The sequence below is a fragment of the Lynx rufus genome, unplaced genomic scaffold (assembly GCF_022079265.1).
Source record: "Lynx rufus isolate CCGP_SWC_20201006 ecotype Redwood Valley unplaced genomic scaffold, mLynRuf1.p SCAF_8, whole genome shotgun sequence".
Taxonomy (NCBI): domain Eukaryota; kingdom Metazoa; phylum Chordata; class Mammalia; order Carnivora; family Felidae; genus Lynx; species Lynx rufus.
The window spans coordinates 35514598-35535442 of NW_025814896.1; the positions used below are offsets into that span (position 1 = coordinate 35514598).

The 20845-nt window shown below is 41.2% G+C and overlaps 1 protein-coding gene across 1 annotated transcript in view; it reads right to left on the reverse strand.

Moving 5' to 3' along the window:
* Nucleotides 1-1977: 1977 nt before the first annotated feature.
* The window catches only part of PAK5 (p21 (RAC1) activated kinase 5), a 102890-nt gene continuing 84022 nt past the window's right edge, over nucleotides 1978-20845 (reverse strand). The window contains exons 5-8 of the mRNA XM_047069678.1: nucleotides 18753-18879; nucleotides 6275-6400; nucleotides 4571-4705; nucleotides 1978-2133 (exon numbers count right to left, since the gene is read on the reverse strand). Coding sequence (XP_046925634.1) covers nucleotides 1978-2133; nucleotides 4571-4705; nucleotides 6275-6400; nucleotides 18753-18879 — 544 coding nt within the window. The remainder of the gene's footprint in view (nucleotides 2134-4570; nucleotides 4706-6274; nucleotides 6401-18752; nucleotides 18880-20845) is intronic.

Genomic DNA, 20845 nt, shown 5'->3' on the forward strand with positions numbered 1-20845 from the left:
AATATTTATAAAATACCCAGTGATAAGAAAATTACAGAAAAATTTCCATTACACTGTTGAAAATGTTTGGAATCCAAAATCCACTATTTTCTGCAATGGTTTTTAATATTTGTTCTGGTTAAAAAAAGATTTCTTTCTCTTTCTACTTCTACATAGTCCTGGTTAAATTAATACAATCTGTCCCATGAACTTTTAGGACGGCCATTTTCTGGATTTAGATTTTTATTCATACATATTTATATCAATATTTTAATATTTTACATAAAACATTGCTTTGCTATGTTTTATGAAACAAAATTATAGATCCTATTTATGGTGAGACATTTCCAGTTTGGGGGAAAAACTGAAAATCTAATCTGTAGAGGTCATTTTATGCCTTCCCCCCCCTTTTTTTTTTAGCTATAATAAATAATTAGCAACCTATTAATTACAAAAATTCTTAATTATGCCTAGAGCAACCAGAGCATTTTCATACATTTCAAATCCTTTTTGTTACTGTATGTGAAGTCATTAAGAAAAGCCTCTGGTTTTCCAGTTTGGTAACAAATGGCTTTTTTTTTCTGATGCATAATTAATAGAAACTAATGATGACTATGTAGCTCTTCCAGAGTTTTTAAAGGCAAATCTATATTGGCCTACAGTTAACATGCAAATTCATCCAACAAGCAACACAAAATGTATTGTAGTCGTCATTCATTGTTATCAACATTCAAGAAGATCTAGTCAGCAGTACATCTCTCCTATGTCGGAAACACATTATAACATGGTCACAACTGAAGTCAGAGCACACCTGGTAAGATACCCCCTTCTTAATTCATCCTCAACTTCCAGCACAACACATGAACAATAGCAATTAATACTGTGGTACAAAGGTAAATACAGACAAGAGTTTGGTGTGCTAGCATACAGAGTTTTAAAAACAGTGACAAACGAACCCAAACATCTTGCCCTGTTCTCTCTCCTTTCCCTTGGTGAGACTGGAATTCTCACAGTCTTACTTAAAACATTCAATTTGGGGAACTGAGTCCAATGATCGTAGCACTGAAATTATTCCCGTGGAGGGAAATTTGGCCACAAGGGGACGCCATACCTATCTGAGAGAGGGCACTCTGGGGACCACCCTGCTGTGCAAATACTGGCTTGTGATTAATAGCCTTGAAGGAAAATTTGATTTTTCCCCATATTTAGCTTTATCCCAAGGAGTAGCATGGTGGCATATTGTGGCTCAAATTTTATTTTATTATTTTTGGTTGGATAAGTGAAATGTGTGCCTCCATCACCATCACTCTTAATTCTTCCTCCATCACGTAAGACACTTGTTAAGATAAGAAAGATATTCTACTAAAGCTGACGGTGATTGAGAGTCATTCAGTATTCAAAGTTCCTAAAGAATCGTTGGTTCTCTGAAAGGGATAAAAAAGTAGGAAAGGCTTTTGTTCAAACTCTTGCTAGTAAACAATTACTTCAACTGATACAATGGCTACGTGACATCAAAGTACTATAAATTATCAAAACTATCGTACAGAAAAATTACAAATTCATTGCAAAATACATTACACTGCTACCATTAAGAAAAAAAGTGCTTTTTGTTTTCCTTTCTTTTTTTTCTTTCTTTTTTTTTTTTTTTTTTTTTTGCCAGAAAAGTATTCTTTCAATATAGAAAATCCTATGCGTTACCCTGCATGTGGCTAGGATATATCGTAACGGAGTTTGTACTGAGTCCTTCTGATTTGCTGGATGAAGGGCTGAAAAATATAATAATGACTTATTAAAGCCTTGTTCCAAATGATCATGCCAGCTGTCGGTGGAGAGATGCCTATTTAAGACACAAGAAGATGCCCTGGTCTGTTGAACCCTGCCTGTCATCACATTGTCCCACCAATCAGCTGGGTAGAGTCCACAAGACTCTTTCGTGTTCCTCATGTTCTCCTGAATTATTCTTATGTCCTCATCTAGCGCTTCCACTGAATCCTTTGCTCAGTGATGTCTGTATTGTCTCATGAGGGGAATGATGCAAGATGGCGGACCTGCCAGTTTCAAGAATGGATGTCCAAGGAGTTCCTGGGCTGTGGCTCTTTGTGAGGGTTCCCTCACCAGCATCAGGTCTAGGAATCCCCGGAGCACTGAAGAAACCTGTGAGAACACAAGATTCCATTCTGAGGACTAACACAGAAATGCAACTAGTTCCCCTAGAGTGGTTTCCCAGCCAATTTCCAGTTAAGTCATTCTATCAAACAACATTGAATTCTAGAAAGTCAGCTTAAGAAGGTAGAAGTTATGTAAGCAAAAAGCAGGTACTGCCTTTATTAACATAAGATGTTTTCTTTACCTTCTTCAGGTTTGAAATAATATGAGCAAATGACATGGCAATACAGAATGACAATCTGCTGACTAAAATGAATAATAATAGAAATAACAGCATTATGAAGTGCTTACTATTTATAAGGACTGGTCACACACATATGATGAAATGTGGTACAAACATGGAATAGTTTTATTTTTCTAACTGCAACCATCTAGGCTTTGTGGACTCCCCCTTCTTGAAGACAAATAAGCTTCTGTAGGGTTACCTGACACAGATAACATGTTTTTCTGTAATTCATTATAATTCACTTTTTGAAGTATATCTTACATACATTCAAATGTATAAATATGACGTGTATGTTTTACAGTAGTATTTTTCTATATATTTATACCTCATTACTCTCCAGCCCCACCAAAATACAGACCATTTCTACCACTCCAGGGGCTGACCTCCGGCCCCCTTCCTGTTAATACCCATCTCCCTGCAAAGGATTACCACTCTCCTGACTTCTAATAGCATGAATTAACATTGCCTCTTTTGTCCTTTATAGAAATGGAGTCATATACCATCAAGTCTCCTCTTTCACACTCTTTCACTGGTTTCTTTCACTCAACATTGCATCTGTGGGATTCATCCTGATGTATGTGGTAAAAGCTTTCTCCTTTTCATGAATGCTGTGTAACATTCACTGTTAAATTGTACCACATATTATTTATCCATTTGGAAAACAACCTTGGGCAGTGTCTAATCTTTGACCATTAGGATTAAGGCTGCTCTTCTACATGACATTGAAGAACATCACACCATTCTTTTTGGATGTGGGACTCTTTTGATGTCATGCTATTTTAGCCATTTTTAATTGTGTAAACTTATTCCAATTTGGTCAAGGTTTTAACCTCCTGTTCGTTTCAAACAGTCTCCTGGTTGTTTTTTGCTTGTTTGTTTGTTTGTTTTGCAAGTTCACACAACTATAGGGGTGATTCAATTGGGAGCTCTTCTCTAAGACTTCGGTGTGGGGGAAGAGGGTAATACTGCCCTAAAAGGCAGCCTTACTTCCTCTCAGTGCCATGAGGCAGAGGGCAGGGGAGGTGTGTGTCTGGGTCAGTGTTATATCATCTCGTGGGAATGGCCCCTCCCAGCAAGCCCTGTCCCTCCACCCGCACCGGCAGCTACCAGAGTGGTAGTTTTTGTTTTTCTTTATTTTTTTAAAAAGTTTATTTATTTACTTTGAGAGAGAGAAAATGTAAGTGGTGGAGGAGCAGAGAGTGTAGGGAGAGAAAGAATCCCAAATGATCCCCACTATCAGCTCAGAGTTGAATGCGGGGCTCGAACCCATGAACTGCAAGATCATGACTTGAGCCGAAGTCGGGTGCTTAATCTACTGAGACACCTAGGCGCCCCAGACTGGTGGTTCTTTGACTCAGCATCATTTTTTTCTGAGCTTGACCCTACCTGGCAATCCTTAGGAAACAGGAAAGATCCTACTTGGTCCCTTAACCATGCCCTTCATGGCCCATATGATCCAGTCCCTGCCCACCTCTCTGACATGTCTTGTCTTCCTCCTTTCTCTGGCTCACTTTGGTCAGCCACAGAATCTTTCCATTTTGGCATAAGGCCTTTGCACCTGTTGTTCCCTCTGCCTCAGACATTTTTCTCCCAGATCTTTGCATATCTTGCTCCGTCTTGCCATTCATATTCCAGTTCAGTTAATCTGTCCTCAGAAAGGGATTCTTTCACCCTTCAACCTAAACAAGCTCTGAATCCCCTCTCCTGCATACTCCACTGCATTACAGTGTTTTATTTGCTTGATAGCATATACCACTGTCTGAAATGAATTTTGTTCCTTCATTTGTTTATAGTTTACCACCTGACTCCCCAACTAGAACACAAACTCTATGAGAATCAGGAAATCTGAGGTCTTGAGCTACAATATCCCCAGTAATTAGGACAGTCCCCAGTATGTCACAGGTGCTCGGAGAGGGAGTTCTTGTGGAGTGCCCGATTTACTCTTCTAGCCAACCCTACAAAAGAGGAGCCAACTGTATCCCATTTTACAGATAGACTTCAGAGATGGAGAGGCTAAGTACCTAGCCCAGCGAGTGAACAGGAAGAGCAGAGATTTGAATCCAAATGATTCGAATTCCAAAGTTCATGCCCATAAACCAGGATCTACTCCTGGGGAGGATAGGCAAGTCTTTGAAACTACAGAGAGAATGGAGAAGCTAAGAATGACTTTGAATTTCAGTAACACATGCTGTTTCTCACCTTGTGTAGGTCCTTCACTCTTGGAGGTAAACTGTCCCGAATCCTCCGCATTGCCTGGAGGGGGGGCTCATTGAAATAGGGGGGCTCGCCATCAATCATTTCTATCACCATGATTCCGAGGGACCAGATATCCACCTGTTAGGGACAATCCAATGGTTATCTCAGGCCAGGAGAACATTCTGAAATTCTGGATGTGTCTAGGGGACCCAACAGATTCATACCCATTTATAAATTAATGTGGTATTTGTAAACTCTCAAAATTTACAACACAGATTTATAAACTGAACTGTTGAGTTATAAAGTTTTTGCTAATGGTCTTCATTTCTTTCTAAATGTGACTTCAGTGAAGATTCTGTCATTTAGGTACACATGAATATGTTAACATTCTGGACCTCAGGAGTCCAGAACTTTTTTTTTTTTTTTTTTTTTTACTGTTAACTTTGGTGTTTACAGGCCTATCAGGACAGATGAGGAAAACACCCAAAGTTTTATACTATGAATGTAGAGAAGAAAGTTGCATTTAAAACCATAAAAAAGGGAAGCTGACATATTCATAACAAACTGCAAAAAGCTACTTTACACAACACGATATTTGCTGATCCTTTTATTAATTTGATTTTTAAAAATAGTTCTTCTTTCTCTACTTTGGAGTTATTTCCTTTGCATTTTATCATTTTGAAGCAGCATGCACAACACTCTGCTTTGTAAAAACATTTTCAGGGAATGGAGAAAAGAAAAGGAAGGGATGACAAGCAATTCTTTCTGAGTAAAGAATGGGAAGTCAGGACAACGAGAAGCCATCGCTGTGCTATAAATTCCCAGTTACAGCCACTTCCCTGTTACAGCCTCATTATACCTCTTATCAGTTAGCTGCATTCCTGTTATAACCCTTGCTGTAATCTTCACTGAGAATTTATGCTCTTGGGACCACAGTGATAAAAACAAGTACTCATTCAAGGGCGAGCAAACAAGGAAAGAGAGCAGAGTCTGCCTTCACTTCTGCCAATATCCTTAGTTCACTGGTCCATGCTGCCTCTTCATGCTTCTCCTCTCTTAGAATCACCTTCTGCACCATAATGTGTGGAAATGTCGTGTGCCTGGCCGGAACGAACTCTTTGCTGCCCTGTGTGTAGACTTGTGTGTCTCAGAGCTTCACTCATGCTACTCCCTCCCTAGAAGGCTTTTCCTCCACTCCTTCTGGCCCCTTATTTTCACATTTCCAAACCTTGTCCCTTAATAGATTAAGAGCAATTGTTTCTTTTCCAAGGGAAACAGAAATTGTGCCATATTTTAAAATGTTATAATATTCATACGTAATTTTTTTCTCTGGGAAAACATTCGTTCTCTGTCCCTCTATGACACCTGCTCATCTGTGCATCTCTGGCTACTTTTCAAGTTGTACTGCCTTGCTTTGAGTGTGCCTGCCACAGAGGATGCGATTGGAGTTTGTGTGATCTACCTCCCTCACCCTCAGTGTCTGTTTAGGACCTCAATAAATGCCCCTGGGTCAATGTTGTGGTGATTTCATCAATGACAGCTAGTCCCCTTCCTGCCACAACCTCCTCTGTGACAAGTCTAGTGAATGGGGTCAAAGGTGGAGTCCAAAGTCATCACCCTGATCTGTGGTCATTAACTCTCCCAGAACCACTGAATCCCTAAGCCTGCTGTCCTGCCACTCTCAAACAATGACTGTCACCCCCTTACCTCTGTCCCATAAGGTAGCCTAGAAATCACCTCAGGTGCCATCCAGTAAGGAGTGCCAACCAGTGATTTCCTCTTCGGCACCTCTTTAGAAACTTGAGCACAGAAACCAAAGTCAGATAGCTTTATCTGAAAAGGAAAGGAATATAACAAGATAACAATCTAATAATACCAGTTTCCAGATGGAGAAAGAGAATTTCAAATTCAGAACAAAATAGTCTCATGAACAGGCCTTGGAAATATGGGAGGTGGTCAGACCCTTTTATTGAAAAGGCACGATACATTTTAATGGAAAAACCTCTCATGGCTCCACCAGGGTTGACTTGCAAATGTGAAACCAGAAAAATTTACAAATTACACTCCAGACAACACATTTGTTAAAATTCAAACACACAACTCTAATACTTAATATACAGATGATGGCTTAGTGTAAGTGAATTGCTATTCTTCACGTGAGTTTTGTACAAACTGCTGGAATTTAGGTTGTTTTGCATTGAACATATTTAGATTTCCAAGTATCATGAGATGATTAAAATCGTCAACCCCATTTCTATATTTGAATTAACGCAAGGCCCCATTTCTATAGAATGCTGAATATTGGCTCTTATTTTTGTTTTCCTTTTTTTCTCATCACAAATTGAATTTGCCAATGTGAACATCAGTGTAGGTAGAAATATGGGTATAGAAATTGGATGTTAGCACTTGTACTAAGGCTTTAAGGTGGTCATCCTAATGACCCAACATATATATATATATATATATATATATATATATATATATATATATTATTTACCTTAGATGTCATTAAAAAAAGCCCTGAGAACTCTTGCACAGAGCTTTCAAGATTACTCTTAAGAACATACTGCACCATTAGGCACCCTGCAGGTGTGTATACTTCAGAGAACCAGGATTCAGTTCATTTGTGGGGGTCATGATTCCTGCTCATGATGACTTGATCTGAACTTCAGATGGCCTCACTGAAGAGGACTGCCACTTAGGGCTGCTGGTGATGACAGAATACACGCAAAGAAAACAATGGTTCAGAATGGGCATTTAAAATAAAAATTCTCATAGATTAAAGGTATAGTCTCTATGGCACAAATTCTCCCTTAATTCTCTTTAGAACTCCCTGAATTGTTTCAACCCTTTTCCCTGGCTGTCTCTCTGCTGCCTATGCCTTAAAGACTGGGCTTCCTAGGGTTCAGGTCTTAACCCTCATCTCTTCTCTCTGTATATGCTCTTGCTGGGTACTTTTCTTCCTCCCATGCTTAATTAAGATCTCTTTCTCCTCTCTTCTAAACCTAGATTTCCATCGAATATATGTTTCCACATGGAGTTATATGCAGGGTATAAGGTCTAGAGTTTTTTTCTTGTGGATGTCCAGTTGTTCCAGTACCATTTGTTGAAAAGACCATCTTTGGTCCATTGTATTGCTTTTGTTCCCTTGTCAAAGATCAGCTGACTCTATGTGGGTCTATTTCTGGGCTAATTGGTTCCACTGGCCCATTTGTCTATTCTTTTGCCAATAACACTGTCTCAATGACTACAGCTTTCTAGTAAGGCTTAAAGTCAGGCAGTGGTAGTCTTGCATGACTTTGCTCTTCTTCTTTAATAAGCGTTGGCTAGTGTGATGGTATTTTGCCTCTCCACACACACTTTAGAATCAGCTTGTCAATATCTACAAAATAATTTGCTTGGATTTTGACTGGGATTGCATTGAATCTATAGATTGAGTTGGGAAGAAATGACATTTTGGCAATACTGAGTCTTCCTATCCATGAACATGGAGTATCTCTGCATTTATTTAGTCCTTTGATTTCATTTGTCACTGTTTTCGTAGATTCCCTCATATAAATTGAGTATACATTTTGTTAGACTTATACCTAAATGTTTAATCTTAGGGTGTTAGTGTAAATGGCACTGTGTTAATTTCCAATTCCACTTGTTCATTACTAGCATATAGCAAAATGATGTAATTCTGTTTAAAACCATATATCCTGCAACCTTGTAATAGTTTTAGTTTTTCTTGTCAATTCTTCTGGAATTTATACATAGATGATCATGTCATCTATGAAGAAAGACAGTTTTATTTCTTTCTTCCCAGTATGTATAACTTTTATTGTTCTTTTTTTTTTGAATTACTGCATATGCTAGTACATCTAGTATGATGTTGAAAAGGAGAGGTGAAGGAGAACATCTCTGCCTACTTCCTAATATTAGTGGGTAAGTATATTCAATTTTTAAGCATATTTCAAGGCCCTGGTCACTTCTTACTTCCTCCAGATTTTTTCTCAGGAGCCCATATTGATCTCTCTCCTCTCCAGATGTGAGAGAATTTAGCACTCACTCAATCTTGAACTATTTTCTGATGCTGATTTTGTCCCTCCAACTAGAGATGACAGTCCTCAGAGGCAACGGTTCTACCTCTTAATTGTGAAGCCTCACTGTGTTCCTTAAAAGCTGGGAAAACAGTAGGTAACCAAAAAACACATGTTACTAGATTGATTTATTTTATAATGACACATACATATATGATAGCAGATCATGTGGTAGAGGACACATTGGTACTCTTTCTGAAACCACTATTGACTTACTGAAGACAGCTGTTACTAGAATCAAAGTTGGAACACAGATGAAGTGGGAGTAATGTTTCAGAAATTATTGGGGCCTTTTTCTATTTCCTTGTTCATGATCTCCTCTCTAATCAGGCCAAGGTTAGTGTTGGTATGGTTTGGGGTGGGAAGAGATTGAAATGCTTCAGATGGAATGCTATAGAAAGCTGGTTTAATGGAGAGATGATTTTTCTCCACTGCTTTGGCATATCAAGCATCAAACCCAGATGAGTCAGATCATAGACTTCCCATGTGGTATAAAGAGAGACCTGTGGCCATAGTAGCTGGTCCATAATCCTTGCTGCCCTATTGTAAAAGGAATCTACAATTCAGAGAAGTGAAAATCCTATAGTCCAATCCTTTTTAGCCTTGGATTATTTGCAGAAGAAGACAAAGAGCAGTGATTTATTATGGCAGGTCCCAATTTATTATATATCACTTCCATCACCCAAGCAGATGGTGGTGGCCTTCAGAAATATCTAAGTAGCATACACCACCAAACAAACAAGGGAGAGGAGAAGCCACATGTATCTGTGTTCAGAGGTAGTATTCAAAATATTTAATAACCAGAATCATCTAGATCAATTCGAATCTAGACATAAAGTTGAGCTGTGTCCTGGAGTTATCCTAGGGCTTTACTATCTTTAATGAGGCACGGGCATCCCAGTAAAGGGCTGTCATAATGGGGGATACTCCAATGACTTGAAACAGTGGCTATTAACTAACAAGCATGAAAATATTGTAATATTTTAATATGGGTATAGACACAGTAGTGAATACTGGCTGAACATCAACCTTGGCTCTGCTCAATGTGGCCCCCGTGGAGAGATGGAACAACAGAATGGATGGCAGAGAACCTGAGGCAATGCTTCTGGCTTCCATGGTCTTGGTCTACTGTGCAGGGGCCCAGAGCTCCTACAGATCTCAGTGAGGGAATGAGGAAGTGGTTGACATGAGGAGCTTCAGAATGGCTTTCAAGACTTGAAGAAAGAGCCTGGATTTGTGAAATGCTGCAGAAGACACCTTCCTGAAAAGTCCAGTAGCTGTGTGACCTGTTAATCATCAGTAGTCACCAGTCTTGGTAGAAGAAGCCAGTTATGCCAAGGCAGGGACCAGAACGGAACAAAATGGGTCTAATATCCTTTACTTTGAATTCCCATAAGCCACATTTGTCCCTTATTCTCCCAGACTCTTTGAGAAAGAGGGGGGTAGGAAGTGGCAAGATGGAGTAGATGGTGGCCAAATCTGAAAGACTGAGGTTCTAAGGTATCAGCTGAAACTTATAATAATGTGGTTGAACTTTGACAGACAATGTTTAAATTATTTAAGCAGGCAAAATTTAATGGACTGAATTAAAAGTCTTTTTTATTTTCTTTTCTTTTCATCAATGGAGCTTTGTGAAGAAGTGCAGATCAGTTTTAAGAAGCAGAGAAATTAGGGGCATCTGCGTGGCTCAGTTGGTTAGGTCTCTGACTCTTGATCTTGGCTCAGGTCATGATCTCACGGTTCATGGGATTGAGCCCTGTGTCAGGCTCTGCCCTGACAGTGCAGAGCCTGCTTGGGATTCTCTCTCTCAAAAATAAATAAGCACTTAAAAAAAAAAAAAGCAGAGAAACTATAATTGATGGCGCATGCATGTGTGGTTATTTCCAAAGCTTTGGTGTGAATAAATTTGCAATCCTACTATACAGACAGTGGAGGAGGAACAATTTTGCCAAAGCATTTTTTTTGCCTGTAGATTTTAAAAAATATGAATTAAGGAGGTGAATGTATCAGCATTTTGGTATTGGCAGCTTTTAATACCTCTAATGTGGCTTTCTTCTTCTAGACATAAAAAAAAAACCCCAAAACTGCCAGACTAATAATTATCTTGGCAATATGTAAGGTGAGAAACTGAAACTCAACACTAGGAAGCTAGGCCTGTTCCTCTGTTGTAGAAGTGCAACTGCTTTTACATGATTTTTTTTACTCATCCAAGGACATAAAAGAGACAATTTTCTAAAAGAACATAATTGCACACAACACTCTTCCAAATAAATCTGAAAGTAGATAATGGGAACTTAAGTAATGAGTATAATAAAGTACTGTAGGGAGATCTTCAAAGCAAATCACACAGACTCTAAGCTGAGCCTTATTTGAGATAGAACTGTACAGAATGGTGTATTAGGAAACACTCTGTCTCACTAATGCAGTTAGGCTAAGAGACTTGTAGCTAGAACATGGCCAACCCCTAAAAAAAGTAGGAGATGCAGCCTGTTCCCCATGGGCCAGACAAGAAACCAGAGCTCAGAGCTCAAAGTTGCTCTTTAAAGTTGACATCTTGTTCATCTCAGTGTGCCCTGGCTAGGAATCAGGGGCCGCATAAAAACATGAGTGGTGGCTGGGGGGAGAGTCTATCTACAAGATAGCTACAGGTTTAAAAGAGAAGGTAAAACCCTCATTTTGTAAATTGCATACACTCTAAAGAATTCATGCATCTGCTCTAGGTTTTGCTAAGGCAAACAGATGGAGGCTTTTTGTGCCTGGTTCCTGGGTTCTTCCTATAAGGCAATGGTACTCAAAACGTGTAGCATCAACATCCCCTGGGAACTTGGGAGAGATTCAGGATCTTGGGTATCATCCAGTCTGGCTGAATCAGAATCTCTGGGGTGGGGACCCAAGAATTTGGTTTTTGGCCAAGGTTTTATGCTCACTAAGGTTTGAGAACTTCTGTTTTAAGAAGAACAATGGTCCAGGGACAAAGGAACAGAGAAGGGTAACAGAAGGGGCCAGATGGATGAAGGTATCTCCAGCTTCTTCAACTCCTCAACCAGAGAGGAGAGGGAGGCCATCACAGCAGCTAAGGTGGACCAGTATAGTGGCCTCAGCCGGCTCCTCTGCCATTTGACTAAGTGGGACAGGGTGGGAGCTTGCCCAAGACTGTACAACAGTATTAGAGGAGGACTCAGACCCAGTCTCCTGACTTGTCAGGCTGTGTTTCCTATGTAGGAAAAGCCACCTCTGTGGAGTAGCAGGGGAGAGAGAGCACACAGAGCCTGGGTATATCTCAGAGACTATGGGAAATGAATGAATTTATGCAAGGTATGGAACATGTTCCCATCTTTCTTCATTTAGAAAGAGCTTCTTGGAGATAATCTTCAGGTCTTCTAATTGTTAAAATTCCAGTTATTTGAGAGACAAAAACACTCAAATGCCTAAGGGGGCCAGGCAAATTATCAATGAATTTAATGGGTTGGGTGGAGACCATGGAAAACTAGGGGTACATGCCTCTGGTGAAGAGACACTGACTTCCAGATGATTGTCAGGGCATAGTACAGGGGGTGTGGAATAGTCACAGGCCCTTGTTGACATCTATGGCCACTTTTCTACCCTTTACCCTCATTTTAAATCCTGTGAAAGAGAGGGTACAAACACATTACATTATCTCTGGAGGTTGGATTAGTTCAGCCCTTGCCCCCTCTGAGCACATTGTGAGACAAGGATTCAGTGCAAGTCATTTATTGGGGAGACATAGGAAACACTGGTAGTGAAACGGAGATATATAGCAGGGAAGGGAAGGCAGTCAGTCAAAGGTTAGTTACCACTGTGGGAACTAGAGCTCATTCCTGATGAGGAAGTCTGGGAGACCACAGAACATGTGCCTCAGAGCTAGTCCACACAAGGACAAGAGAGCTGGGTATTTCTACAGCAACTCCCATCACTTAATCCTGGGCTGCTCCTAGGGAATGTGAATGTTAATTCTCTGGAATTTCTAGCCTTCTGTGTACTGGGAGAACAGACTGCAGTAGCTGGAGAAAGTCCCCAGAAAAAGGGATGCCAGTGGTGGCACTGGGAGGTAGAACTAGTGAGCACTGAAAGACGGAGTCTGGTGAAGATATGGGTGTGGCACCAACAGCATTCTCCAAGGTGCTATTCACCCTCATCACACCACCGCCATTACTGCCATGTGTGAATTCAGGCAAAGTGTTGTCAGATACTTAGATTTTTTCAAATGTTTATTTATTTTGAAAGAGAGAGTGCATGAGAGCAGGGGAGGGCAGAGAGAGGAAGAGAGAGAGAATCCCAAGCAGACTCTATGCTGTCAGCACACAGCCCAACTGGGGGCTCGATCCCATCAACTGTGAGCTCAGGATCTGAGCCAAAATCAAGAGTCGGATGCTTAACCGACTGAGCCACCCAGGTACCCCAGATACTTAGATTTTTTATTTTTTTATTTTTTATTAAAAAATTTTTTTCAGTGTTTATTTTTGAGAGACAGAGAGAGACAGAGCATGAGTGGGGAAGGGGTAGAGAGAGAGGGAGACACAGAATTCAAAGCAGGCTCCAGGCTCTTAGCTGTCAGCACAGAGCCCAACACAGGGCTCAAACCCACGAACCGTGAGATCATGACCTGGGCCGAAGTCGGTCGCCCAACTGACTGAGCCACCTAGGCGCCCCAAAGATACTCAGATTTTTTAAAGGAAGACAGGAATCTGAAATTTTATGTGAAACATCCTGATTCGTGAATTGTGGCAATCAAATTTTAGTTAAAAAAAAAAAGGGCCATAAAAATCACCATGTATGTCCCTTTTCAATATAGGCACTTGGCTTAATAGATCATGGGTTTGAATGCCATTCTAGCCAATGAATTTGGTAAAAGTTAAATCATTCAGTGTCTAGTGGCTCCTAAGTATCATCTCTCAAATGTAAGTCTTGGGCCAAAGAAAGATCATAGATGAATTTAATTAAAAAGGGGGTATCATCCTCTCTGAGCATCTACCTTGTTTTCTTTGACCGGTTTTACACAGATTACTTCATGTAATTCTTGCAACTGCTCTATTCATTTTCCTTTTCAAACACCAAATACCACCCCCCACTTCCCCCTGCTAAATGCGAATTAGTGACTCACTAGACATTATTTCTGCCACAGAAAAACAGCGAACAGTTTAACTTTGATAGCAAATCATTCCCTTCTAGTCTTGGAAGAGGCCAGAAAGGATTTATCCTTTTAAAAGAAACCTGAGCAATTCACTGTCTCTTCTAGATTTTTTATTTTGAAATAATTCTAGATTCATCAGAAGTTGCAAAGAAATGTGCACACAGTCTTCCCTCCTGCTGGCATCTTATACAACTGTAGTATAATATCAACACAAAGAAAGTGGTATTGGTACAGTCCATAGAGCTTGCTAGGATGTAATCATTTGTACATGAACTCATTTATGTATGTAGTGTGTGAGTGTGTGTAAATACTTTGCAACTGAATCATATTGTAGGCTTGAGTAACAACCCCCACACTCAACGTACCCAACTGTACTGTCACCATAAGACTCCTTGTGCTGCCCCTTTACAATCGCCCTGTAGTCCCTCACCCCTGCAACCACTAAGCTGTTGTGCATCTCTATAATTATGTTATTTCACAAATGTAATATACATGGAATTATGCAGCATGTATCTTTTTGAGATTGGCTTCCCCCCCCCCCACTTAGCACAATTTCCTTGAGGTTCATCCAAGCTCTTACATGTATCACTCATTCATTCCTGTTTCTTTTTGCTGAGTGGTATTCCATGGTATAGACAAATCACCATCTGTTTGACCATTCACTCTGTGAAGGACACTTGGGTTGTTTCTAGTTCTGGATTTTTATAAATAAAACTGCTATAAACGTTTGTGTGGAAATTTCTGTGTGAAAATAAGTTTCCATTTTTTTTTCTGGAATATATGCCTAAGAATGCAATTGCATGGAAAGTCCATTTTTAGTTTTGAAAGGAACTGTTTTCCAGAGTGTCTACTATTTCACATTCCCATAAGTGGTATTATCACTATTTTTCATTTTAGCCATTCCTCTAGGTATTAAATGGCATATCCTAGTTTTAATTTGTACTTCTCTAAGGGTTAATGGTGCTGCACATCTCCCACCAAGAAGAAAACTCAGTATACGGCTTATGTGACAATGTTTTCCAGAAAAAGCTAACAATAATATCCCCCAGCCCATGAGCTCTTCTGACCATATAACTCGATCCTCCTCCCACTGGAGAGGGTTTTACATTCCCTCCTCCTGAGCTGGAAGGCCTGTAGCTGCAGGAGAAGTGGCCTTCGGGGACTTTGAGGCTGGGTCATAAAAATTCCACGTGCTTCCATCTTGTTTTTTTGGAGTCCAGCCTCCATGCTGTAAGGAAGGCCACCCAGAGAGGTCACATTGTAGGTGTTCCAGTTGATGGCTCAGCTGAGTGCCCAGCCACCAGCCAGCCCTGACTACCTGACGTGTAAGTGAGGAAGACTTCTAGATGCAGTGTCTCACCACGAGTCAGGGCAGTCCTGGCTAGTAGAGCCCAGCCAACCGCCAAAGCCATGTAAAAACACTGAAGTAACTTTCAAGACCCTAAGCATTGGAGTGATTTGTTACAACAACAATAAGTAAATGAGAATGTTTTCTCCACTGCAAAACTTCGTGCTCTAATAAATTAGTATGAAACAAATTAGTACAAAATTTTCTTGGAGTAGCCACACTCTATCCTGATTCTTATTCTTTTTTCAAATTTTTTAAGTAATTTATTTATTTATTTTGAGAGAAAGAGTGCACATGAGCAAGCCGGGAAGGGACAGAGAGAAAGGAAGAGACAGTGCAAGTGGGACAGAGGCAGAGAGAGGGAAAGAGAGAATCCCAATAGGCTCTGTGCTGTCAGCACAGGGCCCTATGTGGGGCCCAATCCCCTGAACTCATGAGATCATGACCTGAGCCAAAATCAAAAGTCAGATGCTCAACCAAGTGAGCCACCCAGGTACCCCTTGGCTCTCATTCTTAAAAAAAAAATTCCTTTCTCTACGGAAACTGAAGAAGCCCACTAGAGTCAATATGGTGTGTGTGTTGTCCTGAGGTGTGAATGAGCACACTCTGGGCAACATGGCCAAGAGCCACAGGATCCACTCCACATGCTGCTTGTTGCCTCTTCTGGAACACTCTCACCCTGACAGCCATTGCACCTACTCCCTCAGTCTCTGCTGTAGCATCAGCACTTCAGGGGGACTTCTCTGACCCCACACCTCTATCACTTTCCACCATATCCTTACTCTGCTTAAATTAATTATCGAAAACTTAGTGCTTATCACCGCCTGCCTGGAGATGACTTTATTTGTGGATTTATCCTACCCCCATGTCCCAAATAAGCTAATGAAAGTAGCAGTTTTGCTTTGTTCACCTGTAGGACCTAGAACTCCCCTGGCACAGAGCAGATATTCAGTGAGTATTTGTGGAAGGAGGGAGCGAGCAAACCAGTAAGACTAAAAGCATTTACCATGTGCCAGCCCCCATGAACCCTTTGCTGGGTACATGGAAATGCAGGACATGTTGGAAGCATAGGTCCACCCTCAAGAATGACACTGAATGATTTAATAACCTTTTGTACATTGTGGGGAGGGGAGATCTTTAAGCTGATTTAAATGAATTATCTTAGTCTCATGTCTGATTTTGACATCTGACATGTACTTGTAGCAAGGAAGTCTTTGTCAGCAGTCTCCAGAAATAAGGGGCAAAAGCCTGGCTTGAAACGGCCCAGCTTTTTCTTTTTCTTTTTTTCTGTAAGCACCAGTCCTGAGGGCCAAGCTGTGGACCAGTTCAGTGCTTTGTAAATTGTGTTCTGAGGTCATGGAACCTCGCATAAGTACTTTCCTGAGTCCGGCCAGGGGAAGGTCCCAACCCATTTCCCATAGCACCCTGTCTGGGAGAATGTGCAACATGGCCACATACCTTTCCTCTCCTTGAACCCACATCCCTTTGCAATGTGACTCTGCATCTTTCATCAACAGGTAGAGTCTACTTCCCTATCCCACGCATCTAGGCTTGACTGTATGACTTATTTTGCCCATAGGGACATTAGCAAACAAGATATAAGCAGAGTTCAAAAGTGTGCATTGAAGCTTGCCTCCCTTGCTCCTGCTGGGAACCTTGTCATAGACACCATGGAAATAAGCCTGTGATAGTCTGCTGGGAGATGCAGGACACATGGCAAGTGCCGGTCGAAGGAGTGAGGCCATCAGCAGCAGGCTGGCCACAGAAGCAAGAGTGAGCTCAGCTGATGCCACATGGAGCAGAGACAAGCTGTTCCAGCAGAGGGCAGTTCAAATGCTGACCCAGAACTGTGAGCGAATACATGGTTGTCTTTTTAAGCCACTAAGTGTAGAGTGGTTTGTTATGTAGCAAAAGCTGACTAAGGCATACTCCCATATCCTCTTAAAAAAAAAAATTTATGGGGCACCTGGGTGGTGCAGTAGGTTAAGCGTCGGACTCTTGATCTCAGTTCAGTTCAGATCATGATCTCACGTTTCATGAGTTCAAGACTGGTATAGGGGCTCTGCGCTGATGGTGCGGAACCTGCTTGGAATTCTGTCTCTCCTTATTTCTCACCCTCCCCTGCTTAGGTGCTCTCTCTCTCTCTCTCCCTCACAATAAATCAATAAAAACTTAAAAAAATTCAGCCAGAGTAATGCAAAAAGCAGTACTTAAAACCGCCCATTAAAAAATAATTCCAAGTTTGCAAGTATGCTATACAGGGAAATGTGGGGAAAAATGGGAAATGGTATTAAGGGTGATCTTTATTCTGTCCTTTATACTTTTCTGAATTTCCTGAATTTTCCACAATAGAATTGACAATCTCTTGAAAACAAAAGAGATTTCAAAACAATCTTTTCCCTTGAGAAAAGCCAAAGTGCTTTGGCAGTTTCTTCTGTCTGCCCTCTGATCATTCTTGGGCAATTCTAATGCGACATGAACATTTTCCACATGGCTGAGGTTTTAAAAGACAGGTATATTAAAGGGACAGCTGGCTCCCTACATGCCATGGCCATTACATCTGGGGGGAGTTTCAGGGAGGTTAAAAGGGTCTAGATGATGAAAATCTATGCTTCAAAACTCTTCCATCTAACTAAGACTGTCTTGAAACGTCAACTCATTCATCCCCTGGCTATTGTATTGTATATCCTTTTGTAACCCAGCATGGTTGATGAGTTTCAGCAGAATCCCTTGAGCAGGCTGTAGTAATGGGAAATGCAGAACTCTGGGCCTGGGGATAAGCTAGTGTGATGGATATCTTTTGTTTGCCTTTCCAGATCTATTCTCCTCCCTTCTCTGAGCCCTGGGAGGCCAACCTGTGTTGACCTTACTGATGGCTTCTGATTGGGTTCAGCCAATGAGGAGAACCCGTAAGGGACCAGAAGGAAGGAATGAAGTAAGGTTGGGCATTTATCCTCCCAGCTCCGATCCTGCAGATTTACCATGGTCTGTCTTCCACCAAAGATCAGAGTTCCTGCCAGGCATCCCACTTCAGACAACAATGTTTATTTTCAGATTCCAGTAGCCAGTTTCCTGTCTCACTTCCTCAGGCAGGGGGTAGTAAGAGTGGCACTCCATTCTAGAGTACCACACTAATCCTCATGTTCTCTTCCTTATGACTTGTCTACATCTGCCGACACGGTTATTAAACTCTCCTCAAGTTGTCTGCTGGAGTTTGTCTTGTATTTCCCTCAGGAACTCTGAGAGATATTACAGACATGCACAACCCCACAACGAGGGTGGACAAATCCCCAGAAAAGTCCTCTCTTCTCCCCCAACAAAAATAAGAACAAAGAAGAAAAAGAAATTTTCATAGTTTCTATTACTTCCTACACTCATTGTTAAAGGGGAAAGTCATCCATCAAATTCAGATCACAGAGAATTCTGACTAACAGGATGACACAGAGAATAGTAATTTCCTTTTGGCGAGCCTTCTGGGAAGGGCAGTGGGTGACTTGTGAGCAAGGAAACTTAGAATTATGAGAAAGTATTCTTCGGAGGAGAATGCCCATGACAGACAAAGTGACAAGGTAAACCATGGAGAGGCCAAACATGAAATCTTACCCGGCCATCACTTGTCAGGAGGATGGAGTCACTCTTTATGTCCCTGTGAATCACTCCTTGATTGTGAAGGTAGGAAAGAGCTCTCAGAACTGACAGACAGACGGTGGCTATCTGTTCTTCATTCATTCTAGAAAGGAAATAACATTTAAGGAGTGAAGACAGTTTTAAGAACATCTTTGAAATGATCAAGAGAGGCAGTTCCCTTGGTTCTATTGTACCAGTCCATGCTCTCCAGCCCATGTCTGGAAAATCTAAAGGCAAGTACAAAGAAATCTTAGAATGTGACTCCCAGAACCTAAGGCTTGGCACTGATGTTGACAAGGACCAAATATAAGCCAAAGGAAAGAGACCCCCCCCTACTGCTGGCTTTTGGGTCATTAATGCAAATGTACTTCCTTAGACTCTCATGGGTAATTCCTTAGGTATTGTACAAACCTCCAGAGTCCTACAGAGAGAGTGTACTGAATAGAGCCAACGTTTCAAGTATGCCTGTTAGGTGACCTTGACCAAGCCCTTTTAACTTCCTTGGGTCTCTTTTTTTCTTCATCTTGGAAATGGGGACATCTATGGTTCTCTTCAAGGCTGTACTCAGACAACACAGTCTTTGGATCTCAAAGATGCCCTAGCACTAGCCCTGTCTCTAGGGGCTAGAGATTCCTGTTGCTCTAGGTCCTTCCATCAAGAAGAAAACTGGCCTTAGTTAGTTACTAATAACTGTGAATGGATGACACTTGAACAAATGGATCATGGGTATGGGAAAGGCAAGCACAGCACTGGATATGTGCTCCCACATGTCATCGCTGCACCCTTCCGAAGAAAGGTTCTGGTTTCAGAGGAGATTGAGGTCAAGTAACCTGCCTTAGGTATCACACAGCTAAGAAACTGACCAGACCATGATTCTAACCCCACTTGTTTTTGAGTTCAGACCCATGCATTTCCACCGTCCCCACGGCATCACGCTGACATTGCAACTCATATGAATGGCTTTTCAGCCACTGAGGAACCTAAGTGGGAAGAATTATTTGAATAGCAGGGGCTTCTTGGTACCCTCAAAATGACGCAGGGAGGTATCTGCCTAACTCATCTGGGTATAAAACTTCCTTCCTGTCACACACAGAGTGAGGCCTAGACCAGATAGCAAATGTGGAAAGAGCTCCTAAAACAAACCGCCATACAAAAAGAGAACACTGTCAGGAGAGATAGAGGGTGTGACTGACCAGAGCCCAAATTTAAGGACTGACTTGAAAAACAATCCCGAGTAACTCTTAGCTCAGCAGGACAAGGAAATGGATGACCCTGAATTTGTGTCAGTCTTGTTGATGCCAGCAAACCCTGAGTAAAATTAGGATTCAAAGTAAAATCCAAAGAGATGACCAATTGGGAGAATGTTGAGCATATAAAGTGGATGGGTACCCCTTCTCTTCAAAGAGACTTCTTCCAGTAATGCATCGGTCTGTTACAAAGGCAGGCAAGAAGAAATGGTCTTGTCTGGGAGAGTGGAAACCTACAACTTCTGTGTTCTCAGTTTTGTATGAGTGGGCTGGTTGTTGCGCTTTATTGTTTTCAGATGACAACTCTCCCATCTGCCCACAGCAGAGCCCTCAGAGGTCTAGAGCATCATCAGCAGGGATAAGCTCAAATATACCTTAAAAATAATTCAAAAGCAACAATCACCTTCTCTAGTAAAATTCATTCTTCTTGGATTCCATGGGATTCGAGTTATTTGAAGCAGGCATAAAGATTACTTGCAGGTCAACTACAACAAAAATTAATCAAATCTGAGTCCCTATCACTGACTGAAAAATCACCTTTAACTGGCATATGTGACAAATGCTCCTGATTCTGAATTCAGTGGCTTTGAAATTTTTGTACAGGATCCACTGTAGAAAGATTGTGCTTTCCTACTCTTGCAGGAAGGAAGCCTGAATTGGGATAAAGATGCCTCAGTTCTGTAGTCAATTCCAAACTCAAATCTTGGCTCTGTTTTGAAGAGGTGTGTGGTTTGAAAGGTTACATGAGTTAATGTATGAAGTGCTTGGCACTTCCTTTTGCCTTCTAGAAAAATCAGTAGGATGTAATTTAACAAGATGCTA